General features: G+C 44.8%; 1 protein-coding gene across 1 annotated transcript in view; it reads left to right on the forward strand.

The window, feature by feature from the left end:
* Nucleotides 1-23,880, forward strand: part of DNAH2 (dynein axonemal heavy chain 2) — a 391,751-nt gene that overhangs the window by 227,234 nt on the left and 140,637 nt on the right. Inside the window, exons 40-42 of the mRNA XM_073623723.1 lie at nucleotides 14,913-15,038; nucleotides 20,476-20,694; nucleotides 22,180-22,297. Coding sequence (XP_073479824.1) covers nucleotides 14,913-15,038; nucleotides 20,476-20,694; nucleotides 22,180-22,297 — 463 coding nt within the window. The remainder of the gene's footprint in view (nucleotides 1-14,912; nucleotides 15,039-20,475; nucleotides 20,695-22,179; nucleotides 22,298-23,880) is intronic.

A 23,880-nucleotide genomic window follows, 5' to 3' on the forward strand; every position in this document is an offset into this window, starting at 1 on the left:
GTTTTTTTCCGCCAAAAAAGTTTTCAACACTTTATCCTATGGAAGAAAAGTTTATTTAAAATGGGGGGAATACCAGCCATTGATGCAGCCATTTCCTCCGTAAATAATAGTCTGACTTGTCCTGTAGACAATGCTCAGACGCTCAGGGATCCTGTGGATAAAAAGATGGAATCCCTGTTGAAGGATGTTTTTTCCTTAGCAGGTTCAGTGGCTCAACCTGCAGTAGCAGCGATTGGAGTCTGTCAATACTTAAGAGACCATGTTAAGCAGGTCATCAAAGTTCTACCTGAACAGCAGGCCCAGGGGTTGGCTAACCTTCCAGTGGCCTTATGTTATGTTGTTGACGCCATCAGAAATTTTATCATGCAAACCTCTCGTCTTTCACTTGGGTTGGTGCATATACGTAGAATCCTATGGTTGAAAAATTGGTCAGCCGAAGCACCATGTAAGAAGCTGCTGGCTGGGTTTCCATTTTGTGGTGCAAGGTTGTTTGGAGAAGACTTGGATAGCTATATCAAGAGAATCTCTTGTGGGAAAAGCACTCTCTTACCTGTTAAGAAGAAGAGTAAGCGTCCCTCTTTCAAACGGACTCTTTCCCCAGCGCTAGGGGCATCAGCCTCCAGGCAGTCACGACGGCCTCCTCCATCTGGGTCAACAAACAAGAGTCAACCCCAGGGACAAAAGAAGTCCTGGGGGAAGAAGCCTACTAGGCAAGACACTAGGGCCTCTTTATGAGGGGGCGCCCCTGCTCGCTCGAGTGGGGGGAAGACTGCTACAGTTCTCAAGGCTCTGGCAGGAGGACTTCCAGGACAGATGGGTAATCTCCACAGTAACCTTAGGGTACAAGCTGGAGTTCCAAGAATTTCCCTCTCCTCGTTTCCTCAGATCAAGTGTCCCCAGAGATCCAGAGAAAAAGCAGTCGCTCCTTCTAGCGTTAGAGGGACTTTTGTCGCAGGAGGTCATTATGGTGGTTCCCATGAAGGATCAAGGATTGGGCTTTTATTCCAACCTTTTTACAGTCCAAAAACCAAATGGGAATGTCAGACCCATTCTAGACTTAAGGGATCTGAATCGATTCCTAAGGATTCAGTCCTTCCGCATGGAGTCAATTCGGACAGTAGTCTCCATCCTGCAGGGAGGAGAATTTCTGGCATCAATAGACATCAGAGATGCATATCTGCATGTGCCCATTTTTCCTGCTCATCAGAAGTTTCTGCGCTTCGAGATAGGAGGGCGCCATTTTCAGTTTGTGGCTCTGCCTTTCGGAATAGCCACTGCACCTCGGGTGTTCACAAAGATCTTGGCTCCTCCTCTGGCCAGATTAAGGGCTCAAGGTATAACTGTCATAGCATACCTAGACGACCTGCTCTTGATAGACCGGTCGGTAGCCTCCTTGAACGGGAACTTGAGGACCACAGTCAAGTATCTGGAACACCTAGGTTGGATCCTCAACCTAGAAAAATCTTTCCTAAAACCAGTAAGAAGACTGGAGTATTTGGGTCTGATCATAGATACAAGCCAGGAGAAAGTATTTCTTCCTCAGGCAAAGATCACTGCTTTAAGGGAGCCGATTCTGGCAGTCAGGATCAAAAAGGGTCCTTCTGTCCGCCTTTGTATGAGGCTGCTAGGAAAGATGGTGTCTTCATTCGAAGCAGTTCCCTATGCTCAGTTTCATTCAAGACTGCTGCAACACAGTATTCTGTCGGCCTGGAACAAGAAGGTTAAGGCATTAGACTTTCCGATGCACCTGTCTCAAGCGGTGCGTCAGAGCCTCAATTGGTGGCTAATACCCAAAAACCTGCAGAAGGGGAAATCCTTTCTAACGGTTACCTGGATGGTGGTAACAACAGATGCCAGTCTGTCGGGTTGGGGTCCAAGACCGAGAGGACTTTACCCATCAACATTCTGGAGATCCGTGCGGTATATCTAGCCCTAAAGGCCTGGACTATCAGGCTACAGGGTTGCCCGGTCAGGATCCAGTCCGACAATGCCACAGCAGTGGCTTATGTCAATCATCAGGGAGGCACCAGGAGCCGAGCTGCTCAAAGAGAGGTGAACCAGATCTTAGTCTGGGCAGAGAAGCATGTGCCATGCATATCGGCAATTTTCATTCCAGGGATAGAGAACTGGCAGGCGGACTATTTAAGTCGACAGCAGTTACTTCCAGGGGAATGGTCTCTGCATCCCGACGTCTTTTGGGCCATATGCCAAAGATGGGGGTTCCAGATGTAGATCTCTTTGCATCCCGATTCAACAAAAAGATAGACAGATTTGTGGCAAGGACAAAGGATCCTCTTGCATGCGGGAGGGATGCGTTGGTGACTCCGTGGCATCGGTTCTCACTGATCTATGCATTCCCGCCTATTCTGCTACTGCCACGACTCCTTCGCAGGATCAGGCAGGAAAGGAAGTCAGTACTTCTGGTGGCCCCCGCTTGGCCCAGAAGGACTTGGTATGCAGAAATAGTAAGGATGACGGTGGGTTCCCCGTGGACCCTACCGGTACGCCCAGACATGTTATCTCAAGGTCCAGTGTTCCATCCTGCCTTACAAACGCTAAATTTGACGGTTTGGCTATTGAAACCCACGTTCTCAAGAGTCGTGGGCTTTCAGGTCCGGTGATATCTACCTTGATCAATGCAAGGAAGCCGGCTTCCAGAGCAATTTATCATAGAGTCTGGAAAGCTTATGTATCCTGGTGTGAATCCAGGGGTTGGCATCCCAGAAAATATGTGATAGTTAGAGTTCTCAATTTTCTACAATTAGGATTAGAGAGGAACCTGGCCTTGAGTACTATCAAGGGCCAGGTCTCAGCCTTATCAGTATTGTTTCAACAGCCACTTGCTTCGCATTCTTTGGTCCGAAACTTTATGCAGGGGGTGATGTGTCTTAATCCTCCAGTTAAGATGCCCCTAAACCCCTGGGACTTGAATTTGGTTCTGTCTGTGTTACAGAGACAGCCTTTTGAACCAATACGTCAGATTCCTTTGATCTTGCTGACAAGGAAGCTAATTTTTTTGGTAGCCATCCCTTCTGCTAGAAGAGTATCAGAATTAGCAGCTCTTTCCTGTAAAGAGCCTTATTTGATTGTACACAAGGATAGAGTGGTATTGCGCCCTCATCCTAGTTTTTTGCCGAAGGTGGTTTCAGATTTTCATCTAAACCAAGACATTGTTCTGCCTTCCTTTTTTCCAGACCCCTGTTCTTCGGAAGAGAGTTCACTAAATTCTTTGGATGTAGTAAGAGCAGTCAAGGCCTATGTGGAAGCAACTGCTCAAATTCGCAAAACGGATGTTTTGTTCATGCTGCCAGAGGGTCCAAATAGAGGACAGGCAGCGTCAAAAGCTACCATTTCTAAATGGATTTGACAATTGATTATTCAAGCTTACGGTTTGAAACAGAAGATTCCTCCGTTTCAGATCAAGGCACATTCCACAAGGGCTATTGGTGCTAATTGGGCAGTACATCACCAGGCCTCTATGGCTCAAATCTGCAAGGCCGCAACCTGGTCTTCAGTCTATACATTCACCAGATTTTATCAGGTGGATGTGAGAAGGTATGAGGATATCGCCTTTGGGCGTAGTGTGCTGCAGGCAGCGGTACAGGGTCCTCAAGTCTGATTGCACCCTACTTGGTTGTGATTCCCCCCCCCCTCAGTTAGCATTGCTCTGGGACATCCCATCAGTTATTACTGTGGCTCTGTGTCCCGTGATGTTCGAGAAAGAAAATAGGATTTTTTATAACAGCTTACCTGTAAAATCCTTTTCTTTCGATGGACATCACGGGACACAGAGGTCCCGCCCCTCTTCTAATACACTTATATTGCTTTGCTACAAAACTGAGGTATCCCTGTAAGGGGAGGGATTATATAGGGGGTTGAACTTCCTGGTTAGGGTGTGCCAGTGTCCAATCACCTAGTGATACCTATATAACCCATCAGTTATTACTGTGGCTCTGTGTCCTGTGATGTCCATCGAAAAAAAAGGATTTTACAGGTAAGCTGTTATAAAAAATCCTATTTTGGTTTCCTTTTGGATAAATTTGTTACTAATTTTGTTTTGTTGATTTTTTTTCGGAATTTGTTTGTTTTGTTTCCTTAATTAATTTTCTTACGAATGCCAAATTTTCGGAGCAATTATAATTCGGATTGGTCGAAAAATGATCGATCAATATTACTTCTGCCCGGGCGGAGTCACCCGATGACGTCAGCTGGTGACACTGCCCCCTCGCAATGTGGTCAACCCATGCCCCGGTCGGTAACGTCACAAGGGGTGATCTGCTTAATTATCAGCAAAAGAGGCATCTCCTGGAGCTATTAATGCCCACAATTACCTTCCCACGGAGTGGCTCACCAGCGGGAACAACCCTGCAGCGACATCCGATTACCAGGGCAATGGCAAAGCGGCTGAAAGACCTTGGAGTGGTGCCAGACCCTGGGCCTCAAGATGGCACCGACCCGTTCCCACCACGCTCCCTGGCTAAAGACCAGGGCCGAGATGCTGCGGAGCAGCTGGAGCGCTTTGCCTGGAGTGCAGCTCCGGTTCTCTCTGCATCTACTGATTCTACCAGTGGGATGGCCCCTCGGCAACATCAGGAACAATGGACACTGAGGGCTGCTATACCATGTGATGTAACAGAGGGGGGGATGGTGTGTTGGAATGGCAGGAGGCTGGGGGAGGGGTGAGGAGGAATGGCCCTGCTCTCAGCCAGCTCTCTCTACCTAACCCCACAGTGGAGCTGACATTCAAGCATGTGTTTATGGCTGTGCAGAACTGTAATCACACACTGGCTTCCCTGTCTATTCAGTTTCACCATCTTAGGGAGCATTTCACTATCATACGCCATGATATGCAGAAAGTGCAGGAGTGCACCTCTGCTCTGGAGGACCGGGTGAGCAATGTAGAGAATGAGATGGGCCCCCTTCAGCGAGATCTCAAAGTAACAGGTCTGAAAACTAACCATCATGCTAATCGCATTGATGATCTCGAAAACAGACTCAGGAGAAACAACGTGCGTATCCTGGGCCTTCCTGATCGCATGGAAGGAAGGAATCCTACTGAGTTTATCAAGCAATGGCTGCTGGATTTATTTGATAAGCAAAATTTTACTCCTTTCTTTGTGGTGGAAAGGGCACACAGAATTCCTGCTAGACCCCTGCCCCCGGGCAACTTGCTACGTCCGTTTATACAAAAAATGCCCCACTATAGAGACAGAGACAAGATTCTTTCCTTAGCCCACACCATGGGTAATATTGAAGTGAATGGCTCCAAGGTCTCTTTCGTCCCGGATTACTCTGTTCAAGTCCAAAAACAAAGAGCTCAGTTTGCGGATGTTAAAAGGCGCTTTCACAATCCTCAGTCCCAATACGCCATGCTCTACCCTGCTAAGCTCCGGATCGTTGCTAGGGGGGAAACACTGTTCTTTGAAAATCCTAAGGTGGCTGCCACCTGGCTCGACAGGAATGAACAACACTTACCTCCTCCTCCTAGCACTGCTAATCCATCATGAAGTGCTTTGGTTTGCGAAGTCGTTCTTTACTTTGGATATACAGTTGATCAGAGATGCCTTCTTTACTACACACAGCTAAGGGCAGTTGATGTACGGATATCAACACCAAACTTTACATATCTTGAGTTACCATTATTTTCCACCGATGGGATCCACTTGCGGTTGTAAGCCTGGATGGACTCATCTTCCCCCCATTCCTACCTGCGGGAAATTGTTAGGCGTCCAGAGTTCTGGGACGCAAGTCTGGTTTTGTTTGTTCTCAATTTTGTTTTCTATTTTTTTCTCGTTTCTTTTTATTCACATGCTGTTTCAGAATGAGACTTCTACACGACCTGGTATGCTTCTGACGATAATTGGCTGGGGCAAAAAAAACTGCACTGCGATACGTATGCTTCTATTGGTGCTGAGTGTTAATACTCTACCAGAGCACGATCGGAGGGCACTCATCCACTATCTTTTTATAATTCTTTTTGTGGCTGTTGTCATACCTATTATTTTTTGCCCTATGCTCAAACATGGGAATGGATGATGAAATGGTAATTTTGTCCTGGAACATTAGAGGACTTAAGGACCCAATTAAAAAGCGTGCCATGTTTACTGCATTTTCTCAATACGCTTCGTCAATCGTTTGCTTGCAGGAAACACATTTAACTCATGTTACTGTTTCTCTATTGCAGAATAGAATGTTTTCTACCCAGTACCACATTGTGTACTCAGCATACGCTAGAGCAGGGATATGCAATTAGCGGACCTCCAGCTGTTGCAAAACTACAAGTCCCATCATGCCTCTGCCTCTTGGTGTCTTGCTTGTGGCTGTCAGTCTTACTATACTTCACGGGACTTGTAGTTCTGCAACAGCTGGAGGTCCGCTAATTGCATATCCCTGCGCTAGTGGCTCTAGTATACTAATCTCTTCCAAAATACAGTTTTGCTGCAGGCAAACCTTGATCGATCCACAAGGCAGATTTGTTCTACTGCTCTGTACACTGTTCTATATGCAATGTATTTTGTGATCTGTATATATTGCTCCTCCATATAACAGCGAGGTAATCTGGAGGATAGGTGCATTCTTGGCAGACAACCCAGGGATCTCTCTGCTGGTTATGGGGGACTTTAATAGTGTATGTAATCCCAGCATGGACAAGTATCCAGCAGGTCCTCAGGTTGAGACTCCCTTCTATAGGCACTGTAGGGAACTGGGACTGCATGACATATGGAGACTTAGGAACTCTTTGTCCCATGCATACTCCTGCTGCTCCCGTACCTATCAGACCCTATCGAGAATAGACCTCACTTTGGGCACAGATTAATTTCTTCCCTGGGTGTCCAATATACAATATATGACCAGGGGATTGTCAAATCACTCCTCTGTTCTAGTCACTCTAGACAGAATTAAACCAAGGACTAAGCCTAATTGGCGGGTTCCTGTCTTTTGGTTGCTGATTTTAAGAGGGGAGACAGGAGTGAAAAGATTTCTCTATGTGCAGATGACGCTTTACTGTTTCCTGGGGATACGGACAAGTCTCTAATTTCCCTTATGTCGCTTATACAACCCTTTTGGCTCATTTTTCGGGCTTTGTTATTAACTGGGACAAGTCTGTCCTATTCCCCCTATACAATCCTAATCTGACTGTTCTAAGAGAGGCCCAACAAATCAAGATATTGCCCCCTTTCAATTATTTGGGGATTTGGGTACATCCCAAGGTAGAAGACTCCCTGAGGTACAATCTGGTCCCCATTCTACATAAATTTAAGCTTAACCACTTCAGCCCCGGAAGGATTTACCCCCTTCCTGACCAGAGCACTAATTACAATTTGGCACTGCGTCGCTTTAACTGCTAATTGCGCAGTCATGCAATGCTGTACCCAAACGAAATTTGCGTCCTTTTCTTCCCACAAATAGAGCTTTCTTTTGATGGTATTTGATCACCTCTGCCGTTTTTATTTTTTGCGCTATACACGGAAAAAGACCGAAAATTTTGAAAAAAAATGATATTTTCTACTTTTTGTTCTAAAAAAAATCCAATAAACTCAATTTTAGTCATACATTTAGGCCAAAATGTATTCGGCCACATGTCTTTGGTAAAAAAAATGTCAATAAGTATATATTGGTTTGCGCAAAAGTTATAGCGCCTACAAACTAGGGTACATTTTCTGGAATTTACACAGCTTTTAGTTTATGACTGCCTATGTCGTTTCTTGAGGTGCTAAAATGGCAGGGCAGTACAAAACCCCCACAAATGACCCCATTTTGGAAAGTAGACACCCCAAGGAAATTGCTGAGAGGCATGTTGAGCCCATTGAATATTCTTTTTTTTTTGTCCCAAGTGATTGAATAATGACAAAAAAAAAAATTACAAAAAGTTTTCACTAAATGATATATTGCTCACACAGGCCATGGGCATATGTGGAATTGCACCCCAAAATACATTCAGCTGCTTCTCCGGAGTATGGGGATACCACATGTGTGGGACTTTTTGGGAGCCTAGCCGCGTACGGGGCCCCGAAAACCAATCACTGCCTTCAGGATTTCTAAGGGCGTACATTTTTGATTTTACTCCTCACTACCTATCACAGTTTTGAAGGCCGTAAAATGCCCAGATGGCATAAAACCCCCGCAAATGACCCCATTTTGGAAAGTAGACACCCCAAGCTATTTGCAGAGAGGCATGTTGAGTCCATGGAATATTTTATATTTTGACACAAGTTGCGGGAAAGTGACAATTTTTTTTTTTTTTGCACAAAGTTGTCACTAAATGATATATTGCTCACACAGGCCATGGGCATATGTGGAATTGCACCCCAAATACATTTAGCTGCTTCTCCTGAGTATGGGGATACCACATGTGTGGGACTTTTTAGGAGCCTAGCCGCGTACGGGGCCCTGAAAACCAATCACCGCCTTCAGGATTTCTAAGGGTGTAAATTTTTGATTTCACTCTTCACTGCCTATCACAGTTTCGGAGGCCATGGAATGCCCAGGTGGCACAACCCCCCCCCCCCCAAATGACCCCATTTTGGAAAGTAGACACCCCAAGCTATTTGCTGAGAGGCATGGTGAGTATTTTGCAGCTCTCATTTGTTTTTGAAAATGAAGAAAGACAAGAAAAAAAATGTTTTTTTTCTTTTTTTAATTTTCAAAACTTTGTGACAAAAAGTGAGGTCTGCAAAATACTCACTATACCGCTCAGCAAATAGCTTGGGGTGTCTACTTTCCAAAATGGCATCATTTGGGGGGGGGGTTGTGCCACCTGGGCATTCCATGGCCTCCGAAACTGTGATAGGCAGTGAAGAGTGAAATCAAAAATTTACGCCCTTAGAAAGCCTGAAGGCGGTGCTTGGTTTTCGGGGTCCCGTGCGCGGCTAGGCTCCCAAAAAGTCCCACACATGTGGTATCCCCATACTCAGGAGAAGCAACAGAATGTATTTTGGGGTGTAATTTCACATATTCCCATGGCATGTTTGAGCAATATATCATTTAGTGACAACATTGTGCAAAAAAAAAAAAAAAATTGTCTCTTTCCCGCAACTTGTGTCACAATATAAAATATTCCATGGACAAGACATGCCTCTCAGCAAATAGCTTGGGGTGTCTACTTTCCAAAATGGGGTCATTTGGGGGGGTTTGAACTGTCCTGGCATTTTATGCACAACATTTAGAAGCTTATGTCACACATCACCCACTCTTCTAACCACTTGAAGACAAAGCCCTTTCTGACACTTTTTGATTACATGAAAAAATTATTTTTTTTTGCAAGAAAATTACTTTGAACCCCCAAACATTATATATTTTTTTAAAGCAAATGCCCTACAGATTAAAATGGTGGGTGTTTCATTTTTTTTTTTCACACAGTATTTGCGCAGCGATTTTTCAAACGCATTTTTTGGGGAAAAAACACACTTTTTTAAATTTTAATGCACTAAAACACACTATATTGCCCAAATGTTTGATGAAATAAAAAAGATGATCTTAGGCCGAGTACATATACCAAACATGACATGCTTTAAAATTGTGCACAAACGTGCAGTGGCAACAAAATAAATACATTTTTAAAAGCCTTTACAGGTTACCATTTTAGATTTACAGAGGAGGTCTACTGCTAAAATTACTGCCCTCGATCTGACCTTCGCGGTGATACCTCACATGCATGGTGCAATTGCTGTTTACATTTGACGCCAGGCCGACGCTTGTGCTCGCCTTAGCGCGAGAGCAGGGGGGACAGGGGTGCTTTTTTTTTTTTTTTTTTTTTTTTTTTTCTTTATTATTTTTTTTTTTTTTATCTTATTTTTAAACTGTTCCTTTCATTTTTTTTTTATTAAATCATTTTTATTGTTATCTCAGGGAATGTAAATATCCCCTATGATAGCAATAGGTAGTGACAGGTACTCTTTTTTGAAAAAATTGGGGTCTATTAGACCCTAGATTTCTCCTCTGCCCTCAAAGCATCTGACCATACCAAGATCGGTGTGATAAAATGCTTCCCCTATTTCCCAATGGCGCTATTTACATCCGGCGAAATCTAAGTCATAAAATGCTCGTAGCTTCCGGTTTCTTAGGCCATAGAGATGTTTGGAGCCACTCTGGTCTCTGATCAGCTCTATGGTCAGCTGGCTGAATCACCGGCTGCATTCTCAGGCTCCCTGTTGAGACAGGAGAGCCAGAAAAAAACACGGAAGACGGTGGGGGGGGGGTCATTCTCTCCCACTGCTTGTAAGAGCAGTCTAGAGGCTTATTAGCTGCTAGGATTGCTTTTACATGAAAGCCGACCGCTGGCTGAAAAGAATGATACCAAGATGATACCTAAACCTGCAGGCATCATTCTGGTATAACCACTCAAAGTCGTGAATGGCGTACCTGAAGACAAAAAAATGGTTAACAATAAAGCACAGTAAACGGTAAAGTATAAAAAATTGCATACCTGAAAAGCAAACATGATAAAACATAATAACAATAAAACATTGCAGAATAGAATACAGTAAAAAAGAGCAGGAGAATAGAGAGAGAGAGAACAATAAAATGACAACTATTTTTTTTTATTTTATATTTTTGTTTGTGTTTTTTTTTTTTTTTTTACACTTTTTTTGTAACTGTAACTTTTATAACGGTAACCGGTTCCAGGTTCGGGTCTCTCAAAATGCGATGGCATCTTGGGAGACCCTGTGAAAGTGTGTCCTAGTCTGTGGAATGCTGTACCCTACGCTAATACTCAACTAGTGAATGGTAGCGTTCAAAACATTCACCAATGCAAAGACCAGGATTGTCAGGACAGGAGGGACAATAATAGCGAGTGTCACGCCTATATCCGCACTTGCTGCAGACACATCTTTTTTGGGGGGGTTCGCTGGGTAGGGGTACTCGGGAGGACATAAAGAAAATGCCTCTCATGCAGCCGACTGCATTTGGTTGGGGATGTGAATGGGGGAAGTACGGGTGCTGCAGAATTGGTGGGTTCCCAATTAGGATTGGCGAATGCAGCAGGAAGGGCATTATGGGCACGACGGGCCTGTGTTTGTCTTTTTGGTGGCAGCAGGACACTACTTGTGCTTGCCACCTCACCAGCTTGAACTGCACTTATGGGACTCGCCACGTCACCAAGTGTTACTGCAGTGCTGGTTTGACTACGACCGGGGTGTACTAGGCCGCTGGTGCTTGCCAGTTCAATAGAAAGCTACCAAAAAAACTGTTAGCGATCGCAGGGATCAGGCCTGACTCTGCGAATGCTGCAGTTATGCGTTTAGTGTTTTGTAAGTGACAGTGATCGATCGATACTGCACTTGGGTGGGCTTGGCAGGGCTGGGCCGAGGGGCAAAACGCAGGTGCTAGCAGGTATCTGGGCTGATCCCGCTAACACTGCGTTTTTGGGAACCCTAAACTGCTGGGGACGCTAGTATAGATCTGATCGGATCAGATATTGATCCGTTCAGATACTATATCACTAAGGGAGGCGTACGGTGCGTGCGTGGGTGTTAGCGGTACTGGCACTAACCTGACGCTGCTTGGGGCTGGTGCTTGCCAGTTCACCAAAATGCTACCAAAAAAACTGTTAGCGATTGCAGGGATCAGGCCTGACTCTGCGAACGCTGCAGTTATGTGCTTAGTGTTTTGTAAGTGACAGTGATCGATCGATACTGCACTTGGGTGGGCTGGGCTGGGCCGGGCGGAGGGGCAAAACGCAGGTGCTAGCAGGTATCTGGGCTGATCCCACTAACACTGCGTTTTTGGGAACCCTAAACTGCTGGGGACGCTAGTATAGATCTGATCGGATCAGATATTGATCCGTTCAGATACTATAACACTAAGGGAGGCGTATGCTGCGTGCATGGGTGTTAGCGGTACTGGCGCTAATCTGACGCTGCCTGGGGCGACGCATATCACCGCCGGGCGATCAGGGGGCTAAACCTTTACTCGGTAATAAACGGTGGGTTCCCTGACACTATAAAAAATAAACTAACTAACCAGCGTCACCGTAACGGTTATACGGTGATCAGTGGTGAAAGGGTTAACTAGGGGGCAATCAAGGGGTTAAAACCTTTATTAGATAGTATATGGGGGTCCCTGTCGCTATAAAACGCTGACGGCGAACCTAAATATTTACCTCCCTAACTAGCGTCACCAGCGACACTAATACAGCGATCAGAAAAATGATCGCTTAGTGACACTGGCGACAGGGGGTGATCAAGGGGTTAAAACTTTATTAGGGGGGGTTAGGGGGGTATCCTAGACCTAAAGGGGGCTAACCCTAACTGACCTAACATAGTAACTGTCACAAACTGACACCATGCAGTAATCAGAAAAAAAAAAAAAAAAAACCTGCTTGGTGTCAGTGTGACAGGGAGGGGGGAGGGGTAATCGGGGGTGTTTTGTGTGCCTGGCATGTTCTACTGTGTGTGTTGTGCACTCACATTACAGTCTTCTCTCCTCGGCGCCGGAACGGAAAATACCAAGCCGAGGAGAGATGACATAATTTCCTCTGCCTCTGTGTACAATACAGAGGCAGGGAAATGTTCCCATTGGCTGGGAGCGATCGCGAGGGGGGGGGGCCACGAATGGATGGCCTCCCCCTCACCACCGATCGCCGGGGAGGATTTGCCGACCGCCGCAGGCACCGGGGGGGGGGTCCGATTGGACCCCCCACCCGCGGGCAGGCAAGGACGTACCTGTAAGCCCTTTTGCCTGCCCGTGCCGCTCTGAGGACGTATATGTTCGTGCGGCAGTCGGCAACTGGTTAAGAGTATCATCTGAACAAAGCTGCCCCTATCGGTATTGGCCGTGCAAACCTCATAAAAATGATCTGGGCCCCTCAATTATTGTACATCTTTCACAACTCACCCATCTTGATATCCCTTAAAATGGTTTAAACAAATAGATGCGCTGTTCCGCATATTGCTATGGAAAGGTAAAAACCCTAGAATCAAACTTTCTACTCTTCAGCTAGCTAAGGATGGAGGTGGTCTAGTGGTTCCTCAACTAAGAATGTGCTTCATGGTTTCCCAGTTGCAGCATTTTGCTGGCTGGGGAGTGATGAATTGGGCAGATCCTACACAAGCCCTCCTACTGAGTCATAATCCATGCTATTGCCTTTTGGCCCAGCTATGGCCCAACCCTGACACTAATGAACAAAGTATGGCAGGAAATGAAACGCATGATGAAATATGAAGGGGTCTCTGAATATGCACCACTATGGGTGAATAGACATTATGAAGAGTTTTCTAAATTGGAGGGGTTTGAACGCTGCCACTCTCCTAGCCTTCAATATATAGCACAACTTTACTCTCAAAACATGCTGAAATCCTTTAGAACTGCAGGAGGCCTTTCAAATCCCCTGCCAGGACTTCTTTTATTACCTTCAACTACGCCATGCATTGCAGGCTCAGATTAAATGTGTTAATTTAGATATAGGTCCTGTGTCACTTTTAGCCTCTTTAACAGGGGTTACTGAGAAAAAAGGTCTTATACCATCTTTTTATGGCCAACTAATGTCCAGTCTTCAGGATGTACTTGATTGCCCAGGTAGGGAGGGTGGGAGACGGATATGGAAGTTATATTGGATTATGATTGGCAAACTATTCTGGAAAATATACCTTCTGTGTCACTCTCATCTGCACACTGTCTGACTCAGCTCTTTATCATTCACAGGACATATAGGACCCCGTTAAAGCTGTTTGAATGGGGTAGGAGAGACACTCCGGAGTGTCCGCATTGCCAGCAATCTCCTGCAGATTTACTTTATATGCTGTGGAAGTTTCCCAAACTGGTTAGGTATTGGCATGGGGTGGTGCGCACGATAAACGGTACTTTCCATATGCACGTTGACCTGGACCCTAAGATATCCTTGTTGGATTGTTGGGATGAGGAACTGTTTTTACCTGGGATGCTAATACCTATTATATACAAGTACCTGAAATAAATAAAAATAAATAAATTAGATTGTTGTTTTTAGCATGTAAGCTTTTTGCCATGAAATGGTTGTCACCCAGCCCTCCATCATTTGAGGAATGGGGTCTTCAGGTAAATGAAACCCTCTAATGAAACCCTCTTGAAAGAACAACAGATTTACAAAAATAGGGGCGCACTGCACAAACTGTGGGAGCCATGGCTAGCGGCGCCTGGTCTGGCTCCATTTTCACTGGTTTCACTCAGGTTGCTGCAAAATAGATAATCCTGTTGGTGTGTTGAAAATAATTGTGGTTTACAGTAATATCTCAAACGATACCCAAGCAGCTAGATAGAAATGTGTTGCTTAATACATTCAATAGATGGTTGCTTAAACATGAGATCTGAGAGGGGTCTTTCTGGGTTATATGGTCAGTGGAGGTAGAGACTCATGAAGCATGAAGGTCCTAGTGTGACAGTAGTGATGTAAAATAACCTATGATAGTTTCCAACCCTATAAATACAATCTCGCAGTAATCCATATTCTTTTGTGTGCTCAAGACTATGCTAATGTAGGGTTGGATGTCTACATATCTGGGCAATGTAAAAGCATGTGAAATATCAGTTGGTGCATTATGCACCCCTATCTTTTTGTTATATTTTTTTTTTGTTGTGGTTTGTTTGTATGGTTGCATGTATGCAAAAAGCAAAAATCTCAATAAAAATGATTGTTTAAAAAAAAGAGAGACAATACAGTTGCAATACAATAAAATACAAGAGGGTTAAGATATTTATACTGTACGTTGTACATTTATATTATTATATTTTTATTATTAATATGATATAATCAATTAATAATATTAATATCATATATTATTATTTATTTTTAATGCAGGTGGATGGTGGTGGGTGTTATCGCTTTGGGCATTACAGTGAGATTCTAGACTTGTGTTCCCAGCTCCTCCCAGTTTAATAAACTGTCTGAAAGCAGTGCCAGTTCACAACTCATCTCCCGCCATTTGTCTCCTCAGATTCTCATCATGTCAATGAAAGACATGAACATAGCCAAACTCACCTCTGTGGACCTCCCTCTGTTCATTGGAATCATGCATGACCTTTTCCCGGGCATAGATGCACCGTCAGCAGATTACGGCAAGGTGAGCCCAGGAAATAAAGACATGTGTAATGTGTACTCTGTTTATTTAAAGCTGAAGTTTAATCTGCTTATATTTTGTCTTCCTTGGTTCTTCTTCTCTTCCTTTTTTATTACATATCTTCAGGGCTTTTTTTCTCAGAGAATAGGTGCAGGAACTCTTCCCTTCCGAGTCACCTCTTGACTCCGCCCCTACCCACCTCTGAACACCATTCCTTTGTTCCACCCCCTACCCACATCCCAGTACCACCCCTTTAGAGATACAGAACCAAGTATAATTTTGTGGTGCTAAGTATTTTGTATGGAATTTGTTATTGAAAACAAGAAAGGCAGTAAAATAGATCTAGCAACAATGGACACCCCAGCGACAGTAGATCCAACCCAGCAACAATGGACTCCCAACAGCCATCAACATTAGACACCTACCTCAACAGTAGATCCCCCCCCCCAGCAACGATTGACATCCTGTAAAGTAAGACCTAACCCCAGCAACAATAAATCCCCCACTAGCAACAATAGACCCTCCTGCAAAAAAAACATCCCCTACAGCTAGAATAGATCTCCAAGCAGCCAGCATCAATAGGCCCTCCAGCAGTCCGCAACAAAGACCCCTCCCTCAACAGTAGATCCCTCCCAGCAATGATTGACTCCCCAGCAACATAAGACCCACCCATAGAGCCCCCTAGCGCAACAGAAGACCTCTCCAGCAACAAAAAACCCTCTTCCTCTGCAAAAATAGACCCCCCCCCCAGCTACAATAGATTCCCCAGCAGCCAGCATCAATAGACCATCTAGCACACCCATCACCTCTTGTCATTACATACATTCAGTTCTGGAGGTGCCAGAACTGCGTTCCCCCACGTTCCTGCTGAGAAAAAAGTTCTGCATTTCTTATCTTAGTCTCAATGTTTTCATTACTGGGTTTCTGAGCTTCTCTATACCATGCAGGCTGATCATGGCTGGTAGGAGGGGCCGGCAGTGTGCTGTTCATAGCTTCCAGAAAACATCAGATCACCCTTCCTCGGTACTCCTCTCAAGAGCCCTCAGCCCTCATACAAGCAGTGTTGGGGCTCTTAAGAAGAATTATGCAAATATCAAAATGCCTTGATGAGGCAGGTGTCAGTCTGGAGGAGGGCGTGTTCCTGGGAAGGCTGTATTTTCCTACAGACCGCCAAGATAACACCCTCATGTGATGCTGAGCCTCCATGATTGAAAAACCTGAAATCCAATGAAATCCAGCCAGAAAATGAGGCAGGATCTATCTGACTTGCTGCAGCTTCTAATGCACATTGTGAGAAGCTCAGTGTGCAGTGACCATTCAACCTCCAGCCTTCCCATCCAGAGATGGCTGGAGGTTGGATTTATAAGTATCGAACATTTTCGAATGACATTCGGGTAACTAGCATTTGCAGATTAGGAAGTCAGCGACCGTTGAACCCCCCCCCCCCCCCCCCCCCCGGGAAATTACCCCATCAGACGGGCTACTGCGGGCTGCGGCCAGGTTGTGGGCTCCTACAGGTGGCGGACAGCGGCTGGATTGCGGGCTCCTCCTACGGGCGCCCTGTATGTAGATCAGGGGGCCGGACGCCTGGATGGGGGGCTAATGGACGGGCCGCCGCTGATCGGGATGCAGAGCTGCTACGGTCATCTTAATATTTATTTTTTTTTTTTGGTTTCATTTAGGATTGAAGATGAATTAGAACCTCTATCAGGTTTTTATTTCTCTTTGTTCCCGATTGGGAGATTCCCCCTCTCTGTTCATGATGGTGACCATGAACCAGAACTGAAAGTGAAAATCCTACATTTTATTGTTGTCACCTGAACAGAAGTCAAGGGGAAATCTTCAAGTGGGGAACCCCTGTTCCTGGTGACAAGAGGGGACTTCCCCTCACTTTGGAGAGGTTTTATCTTACTTCCTGCTGTGTCCCAGTGATAGGAAGTGAAGGCAAATTTCCTCAATGGAATACAAGAAAAAATAAACTGAGAGGGGAACTTTCTATTCTGTATTCCAGGGGTCTCCAAACTTTCTCAACTCAGGGTAAGTTTACTGTCCTTCAGATTTTAGGGAGTCTGGATTGTGGTCAGTGGGGGTAGAAAATGTTCCATGATCAGTGGGAATAAACAATGTATCAGGCTTGGTGGTCAGTGGGAGTAAAAAAATGACATAGAGCCCGTGATCAGTAGAAAGCGGAATAGTTCCCCATCATTGGTGTCAGAGGGGGGAATAGTGCCCCATCATTGGTACTGGTGGAAGGAATTATTCCCCATCATTGGTATTGGTGGGAGGAATAGTGCCCCATCATTGGTATCAGTGGGGGGAATAGTGCCACATCATTGGTATTGGTGGGAGGAATAGTGTCCCATTATTGGTATCTATGGGAGGAATAGTGCCCTATCATTGGTATCAGTGGGAGGAATAGTGCCCCATCATTGTTATCAGTGGGAGGAACAGTTCCCCATCATTGCTATCAGTGGGAGAAATAGTGCCCCATCATTGGTATCATTGGGAGGAATAGTGCTCCATCATTAGTATTAGTGGGGGGAATAGTGCCCCATCATTGGTACTGGTGGGAGGAATAATTCCCCATCATTGGCGGGAGTAATAGTGCCCCATCATTGGAATCTATGGGAGGAATAGTGCCACATCATTGGTGTCTATGGGAGGAATAGTGCCACATCATTGGTATTGGTGGGGGGAATAGTGCCACATCATTGGTATTGGTGGGAGGAATAGTGCCCCATCATTGGTATCTATTGTAGGAATAGTGCCCCATCATTGGTATCCGTGGAAGATATAGAGCCCCATCATTGGTATCAGTGGGGGGAACAGTTCCTCATCATTGGTATCAGTGGAAGGAATAGTGCCCCATCATTGGTATCTATGGGAGAAACAGTGCCCCATCATTGGTATCTATGGGAGGAACAGCGCCCCATGATTGGTATCAGTGGAAGTAATAGTGCCCCATCATTGGTATCAGTGGGAGAATGAATAATGCCCTGTCATTGGACTTAATAGGAGGTATAGTACCCAAATAGCCAGATAAAGGCTAGCAAATGTCTGCATTCAGCCTCCAGGCCACAATTTGGAGACAATTGCTCTATTTTATCCAAAGCTAAATAGAAAGCGGGATAGTGCCCCATCATAGGTGTCAGTGCCAGGAATATTCCCTCATCATTGGTGTCAGTGGGAAGAATAGTGCCCCATCATTGGTATTGATGGGAGGAACAGTGCCCCATCATTTGTATTGGTGGGCAGTATAGTGCCTCATCATTTGTATTGATGGGAGTTATAATGCCCCATTATTGGTATTGGTGGGAGGAATAGTGCCCTATCATTGGTATTGGTAGGTGGTATAGTGCCCCATCGTTTGTATTGGTGGGTGGTATAGTGCCCCATCATTGGTATCAGTGGGAGGAATAGTGCCCCATTATTGGGTATCAGTGAGAGGAATAGTGCCCCGTCATTGGTATCAGTAGGAGGAATATTGCCCCATCATTGGTATCAGTAGGATGAATATTGCCCTATCATTGGTATCAGTGGGAGGAGCAATGCCCCATCATTGGTGTTGGTGGAAAAAAATAAGTGTCCCATCATTTGTTTTGGTGGGAGGAATAGTGCCCCATATTACAAATTCAGTACTGTACAGATGTTGTATTGACAATGATCCTGTGTCCCCTGTGACATTTTAGAGGTACAGATGGAGACTTCAGAATGGTTGTCAGTAATCAGAGATCCCCATTGCAGGCTGTGCAATATAGAGAATTTTGTCATAGTAATGTAGATTGATTGCCCTCAGAATTTCTGGTCATCCCAGCCAGCACTGAAATTAACCCCGTGTGCCTAACAGAATCTTCCCTAGATGGTAAAAAATCCCATAATGTCTCCATAGCTACTGCTGGTGCTGCTACTACTCTTATATATTTTAGTTTTTTTAACTTATTACTACACCACCTATTTTAGCACTTGCTTGTTGTGTCCATGGAAGGGGTAGAAGAGCTTAGAATTTACACTGAGGCTCTGAGATCTGAGATACTGAACTGTCTAGTAAGCTACTGAGGACTGAGTAGTTAAAGTGGTGTTCCGGCTGAAATTATACTTTTTAAATAAAAATACCCCTATAATACACAAGCTTAATGTATTCTAGTAAAGTTAGTCTGTAAACTAAGGTCTGTTTTGTTAGTTTATAGCAGTAGTTTATTATTTTCTAAACTTACAGCAGGTCGTGGCCATCTTAAGTGTGGGCATCTGAAGCCAGATTATATTTCTTCCTGGATCTCATCCTTGCAGATCTCGCACATGCTCAGTGCAGCACAAGCAGTGTAATAGGTTTCAGGTCAGGTTTCCATAGCAACGGCAGTGTCAGAGGAAGTTGCCGCCCCTTCCCAGAAGGCATTGCAAACAGGAAATGATGCGATGGGCCACGGCCAGGGAGGAGGAAGTGAAAAATTAATACAGCAGATATACAGTAGGTGCTGAGAAAAAAAAATAAAAAAATATCCAATTCGTTTACAGTGCACAGTTTAGTGAAGAATGCTGAAAAGTTGTAAAAGTGGGTGGAACTCCACTTTAACTTGAAAAGGAAGGTTCAAATTGAATTCCCTGCACCGATGCCCCTCAATTCCCCCAACAACTTCTGTTTCCAGCACTGATCCCTAGAAGTGTACTGACTATGCTATCAGCCCTCCTACTACCTGTCCTTCATTTAGACATACTATTAGGCTCGCCAACTGTAGGAAGGTTGCTTAAGGCCCCTTTTGCTATGGGGCCCAATGATCTGTAGTTGTGCCCCTGAGGATCAGGGATTTGTTTTACATTGAGCTATGGCTTCATACATTTTTGTGTAACCTCCACTAAAGCTGTTTATAAATAATAACAGGACCCATAGGCATGCGCACAGGGTGTGCCGGATGTTCTTGGGCACACCCTAATCAACCCATGCACATTAGCATTAGCACTTTGTGTGCCAGTGTGAAGATAGAAAAGATCTCCCTCTTACCATCTCTGCCATAAGAGAAGTACTCATGCTCTTCTCTTTCACTGTGTCAGCAGGGAGATCAATGTGCCAGGGCCATATATATGTAGACAGACACACACGTGTTTTTGAGCTTTAGGGTGCACACCCTAATACAATAGGCTGTGCACACCTATGACAGGCCCTGCTAATAATATTTCCCAAGTGGGTAAAACATGTTTCATATTGGGGGAGATTTACTAAAACTGGTGCACACAAAATCTGGTGAAGCTGTGTATGGTAACCAATCAGCTTCCTGGTTTTATTACCAAAGCCTGATTGAACAAGTTGAAGTTGGAAGCTGATTGGTTACTATGCACAGCTGCACTAGATTCTGTGTGCATCAGTTTTAGTAAATCTCCCCCATTGTTTATAACTACAGATATAACACTGTATGTACGCCATTCTTCCTTTTTATTTTTGTGTCAGCTTCGGGAGCAGATTGAGCAGGAACTGCGTCTCTCTGGCCTTCAAATCACACCGTTCACCGTTAACAAAGTCATCCAACTGTACGAAACCAAATCCTCACGTCACTCCTGCATGATCATCGGAAGGACCTGTAGCGGAAAGACAACTACCTGGCGCTGCCTGCAGTCGGCGCTGTCTTCTCTGCACCGCAGTGGGGACACAAACTATAACCTTGTGCGGGTGAGTGACCAGCAAAAGTCGTATTTGCTACCTGATTTATTTTTTCTCTGATTTCATTGAATTCCTTAATTAAAGAGAACTTTTCATTAAAATAATTTGTTTTTCATCATCAATTGGCTTAATGCAGATTATGGAATTTGTTAATTAAAAAGAGCTATTTGAGTTATAGATAGTCTAGCCAAGTCAGCCCCTGGTATCTTCTATGGGCTCCATTCACAGAATGAACGCGCATTGGATATTTAGGTATCGGGGCACATTTTTGCTTAAATATCTCATGCAATCCTGAAACTGTCAATTCACTAGATAGTTTATGTGGTATTTACTGAAAAACGCTGAAAACGTTCAGTAAATACAGGCATTAAAATCCATTCACAGAAGTTAATAAATAATAAAAATGCATGCGGAAATTAAGTGGTCCAGGCATGCAGGCTTATCGGAATCTGGAAGCCCCCTTTTTATTTTTTAAATAAAGCACTTGTCAAAAACCGTCTTTTGTTACACTACACATTTTTTTTTTGAGTGAATGAGTAGGAGTACTATGTAAGTCTGGTATGGTTCAGGAGGGTGGGGGGGATAAGGATAAGGGTCTGGTGTGGATTTTGGCATGGGGTTCCCCTTAAAATCCATACCAGACCTGAAGGGCCTGATATGCATTGGGGGGGGGTGTCGTTTTTTATCCCGATTTTTTTTTTTTTTTTTTTTTGGCAATTCTTTTTTTTAGATTCAGCTGTCCACAGGGAATCCCGCTGATGACTCATCAGTTGTTAAGGTCGTGGCAGCTACTCGCTCCTTAAAAACCATGTTGTTTATTAGTTGTTAAGGATGTGGGAGGCCGCCCCCTCTTTACAACGCCTATTTATTGATGTTAATAAATAGGCTGGCTAGCGCCAGGCATTAAATTACAGCATGTTTTCAATATTAAAATACTGCAAAAAATAATGCAGTATTTTAGTAGTGTTTTTTGTGAATGCCAAAACAAAATGCCAAGCGGTATTTTACTGCATTTTTTAATGGGAAACATACCACTTTGTGAATGGTGTCCTACGTATACCTTTAATGCTCCATCAGCGAGCTCTCCCTGCCATGATCTCTGGCTCTGTCCCTCTCCACCTGGGAGTTTTGGCTTTTTCCATCCAAATGAGATGTTCTCACCCACCTTTGTGTGTTCCCGCTCCTCTTGTTACATTCTCCACAATATAAAATAAATAAAAATCCAGCAGCAGTGGTGGGGGTCCCCACCACCCCTCATAATGGGCAGAACAGCTATGCAGATCCGGCAACTCAGTGCAGGGATCCCGCCAAAAGGGCCCCGAGAGATAGAGAGACTGTCAGGGGGTTTAACTCGGCTGTATCCACTGAACATCACCACCAACCTCCTCTACACAGTACAGTTTTTACTAACCCTACCAAAATCTTTCACCTTTAGAGAATGATGTTGATTATTAAAGGTTCTCTTTTTCTTTATATATTATCTCCTATGTGTAGGAATTTCCTCTGAACCCCAAGGCCGTGTCTCTGGGGGAGTTGTATGGTGAATATGATCTGACAACCAGCGAGTGGACAGATGGAATCCTCTCCAGCCTTATGCGTACAGCCTGTGCAGGTACATCAACTGTTGCTGAATACAGAGAACTTTATATTATAAAAGTTGGGAAAGGCTGTTTCTTAAAGGAAGCTGTACTTTGGGCATACAGGGCAATAAGCGCATACCTCTCTTGCTTTACCCCTCCCACCATTCTGTTCATCACTGCAAGCAAGGAACTAAAGACAAATGTAGTCTGCAGGCCATATTATGTTGTTATGTGCTGGTGCCTGAACAGCCAGTTGTGAAGAATCTGTCCTGTTACATGGAGGAAAGTCAAAGCATGTCACATATCCAGAAGTACTGGTTATTTTTCATAACTCCTTACAGTGAATAGAGCAATGGGAGAGCCAAGGAAAAATGTATATAACTAAGGTAGAGGGCTAGACCTTAACAAGACTCTGTTAAGTTTCTAAAGAAATGAAAACAGCAGCTCATGGCTTGCGATTCCCACCTCCCCTACATTCCAGCACTGCAGTCTTTGTTAGACTCTTCAGGGATTCCTGTGTTCCTCTACATGTACTGTGGTTTCTTCCTTTAACTCATCCTATGACCACAGGACTCAGCAGTGATGATGGTGTAGGTGGAAGGAACCATGACACACGGTGGTGGACACAGACATCTGACACTCCTGGAAGTGTTGAATGATGAAGAGGAGGGGAGGTGGAAGTCATGGGCAACCAGAGAGGTGAGCAGAGGCGTAACTAAAACCTTCAGGGCCCCCGGTGCAAAAAACATGAAGGCCTCCCCTGGGGCCCTTCCCACTGATCTTGAGACTTTTTACTCCCATCGTGGGACCCTTTATCACGGTCCTGCAGTGGGCCACCACCTTGGCGTCTTGGGGCCCCCCCACAGTGGTGGAACACCAAAACCCAGTTGCAAGTGCGACCTTTGCGACCCTGGTAGTTCTGCCACTGGTGTCAGTATTTTTTTATTCTTGTTGTTTTCGTAATTTTTTTTTACTATTTTATTTTATTTATTTTTGTATTAGAATTTTTTTTTTAATTATTTCTTACATATTTTTTAGGACCCCATTGGGGGACTTTGGTGAAATATCAGGGGTCTAAACAGAACCCTAATGTCTCACTTTTGAAACTGAGGAAAGATTCATCAGTCTCTTTCTCTGCAGCCTCAGCTGCACAGAATGATTGGACAGCAATAGCTCTGTACAGAGTTTCCCGTTCATTCATAAACTGAAGCATAACTCTATTAAGACAAGGAAGGGGCCGGTAAATGACACATTTACCGTCCGGGTAAATGTGGGGCCTGTGTGTGTCTGGCAGGAATGCACACAGGGGCCTGGGGCAGCAGGACTGGGATAGGGAGGCGGTGGGAGCGATATGTGGAGGAGCCGATGCCCTCCATTTAACTCCTGTAGCTGCTGAATGTCTGCGGGAGGGAGAGGAGGAGAAGCGGGCATTCAGTAGCTACCTGGAGGGATCGGTTCTTCTGCATGCCGCCGCCCCCTCCGCCTTCCTATCCAGGCGTACAGGGGGTCTGCATGGGCCCCCTGAAGCATGTGGCCGGGTCACAATCATGACCCCTGTATGTACACCCCTGGAGGTGAGTATACTAGCTCTTCTCTTACATAAATCTGCTGTCTA

The sequence above is a fragment of the Aquarana catesbeiana genome, linkage group LG03 (genome assembly GCF_042186555.1).
Source record: "Aquarana catesbeiana isolate 2022-GZ linkage group LG03, ASM4218655v1, whole genome shotgun sequence".
NCBI lineage: Eukaryota > Metazoa > Chordata > Amphibia > Anura > Ranidae > Aquarana > Aquarana catesbeiana.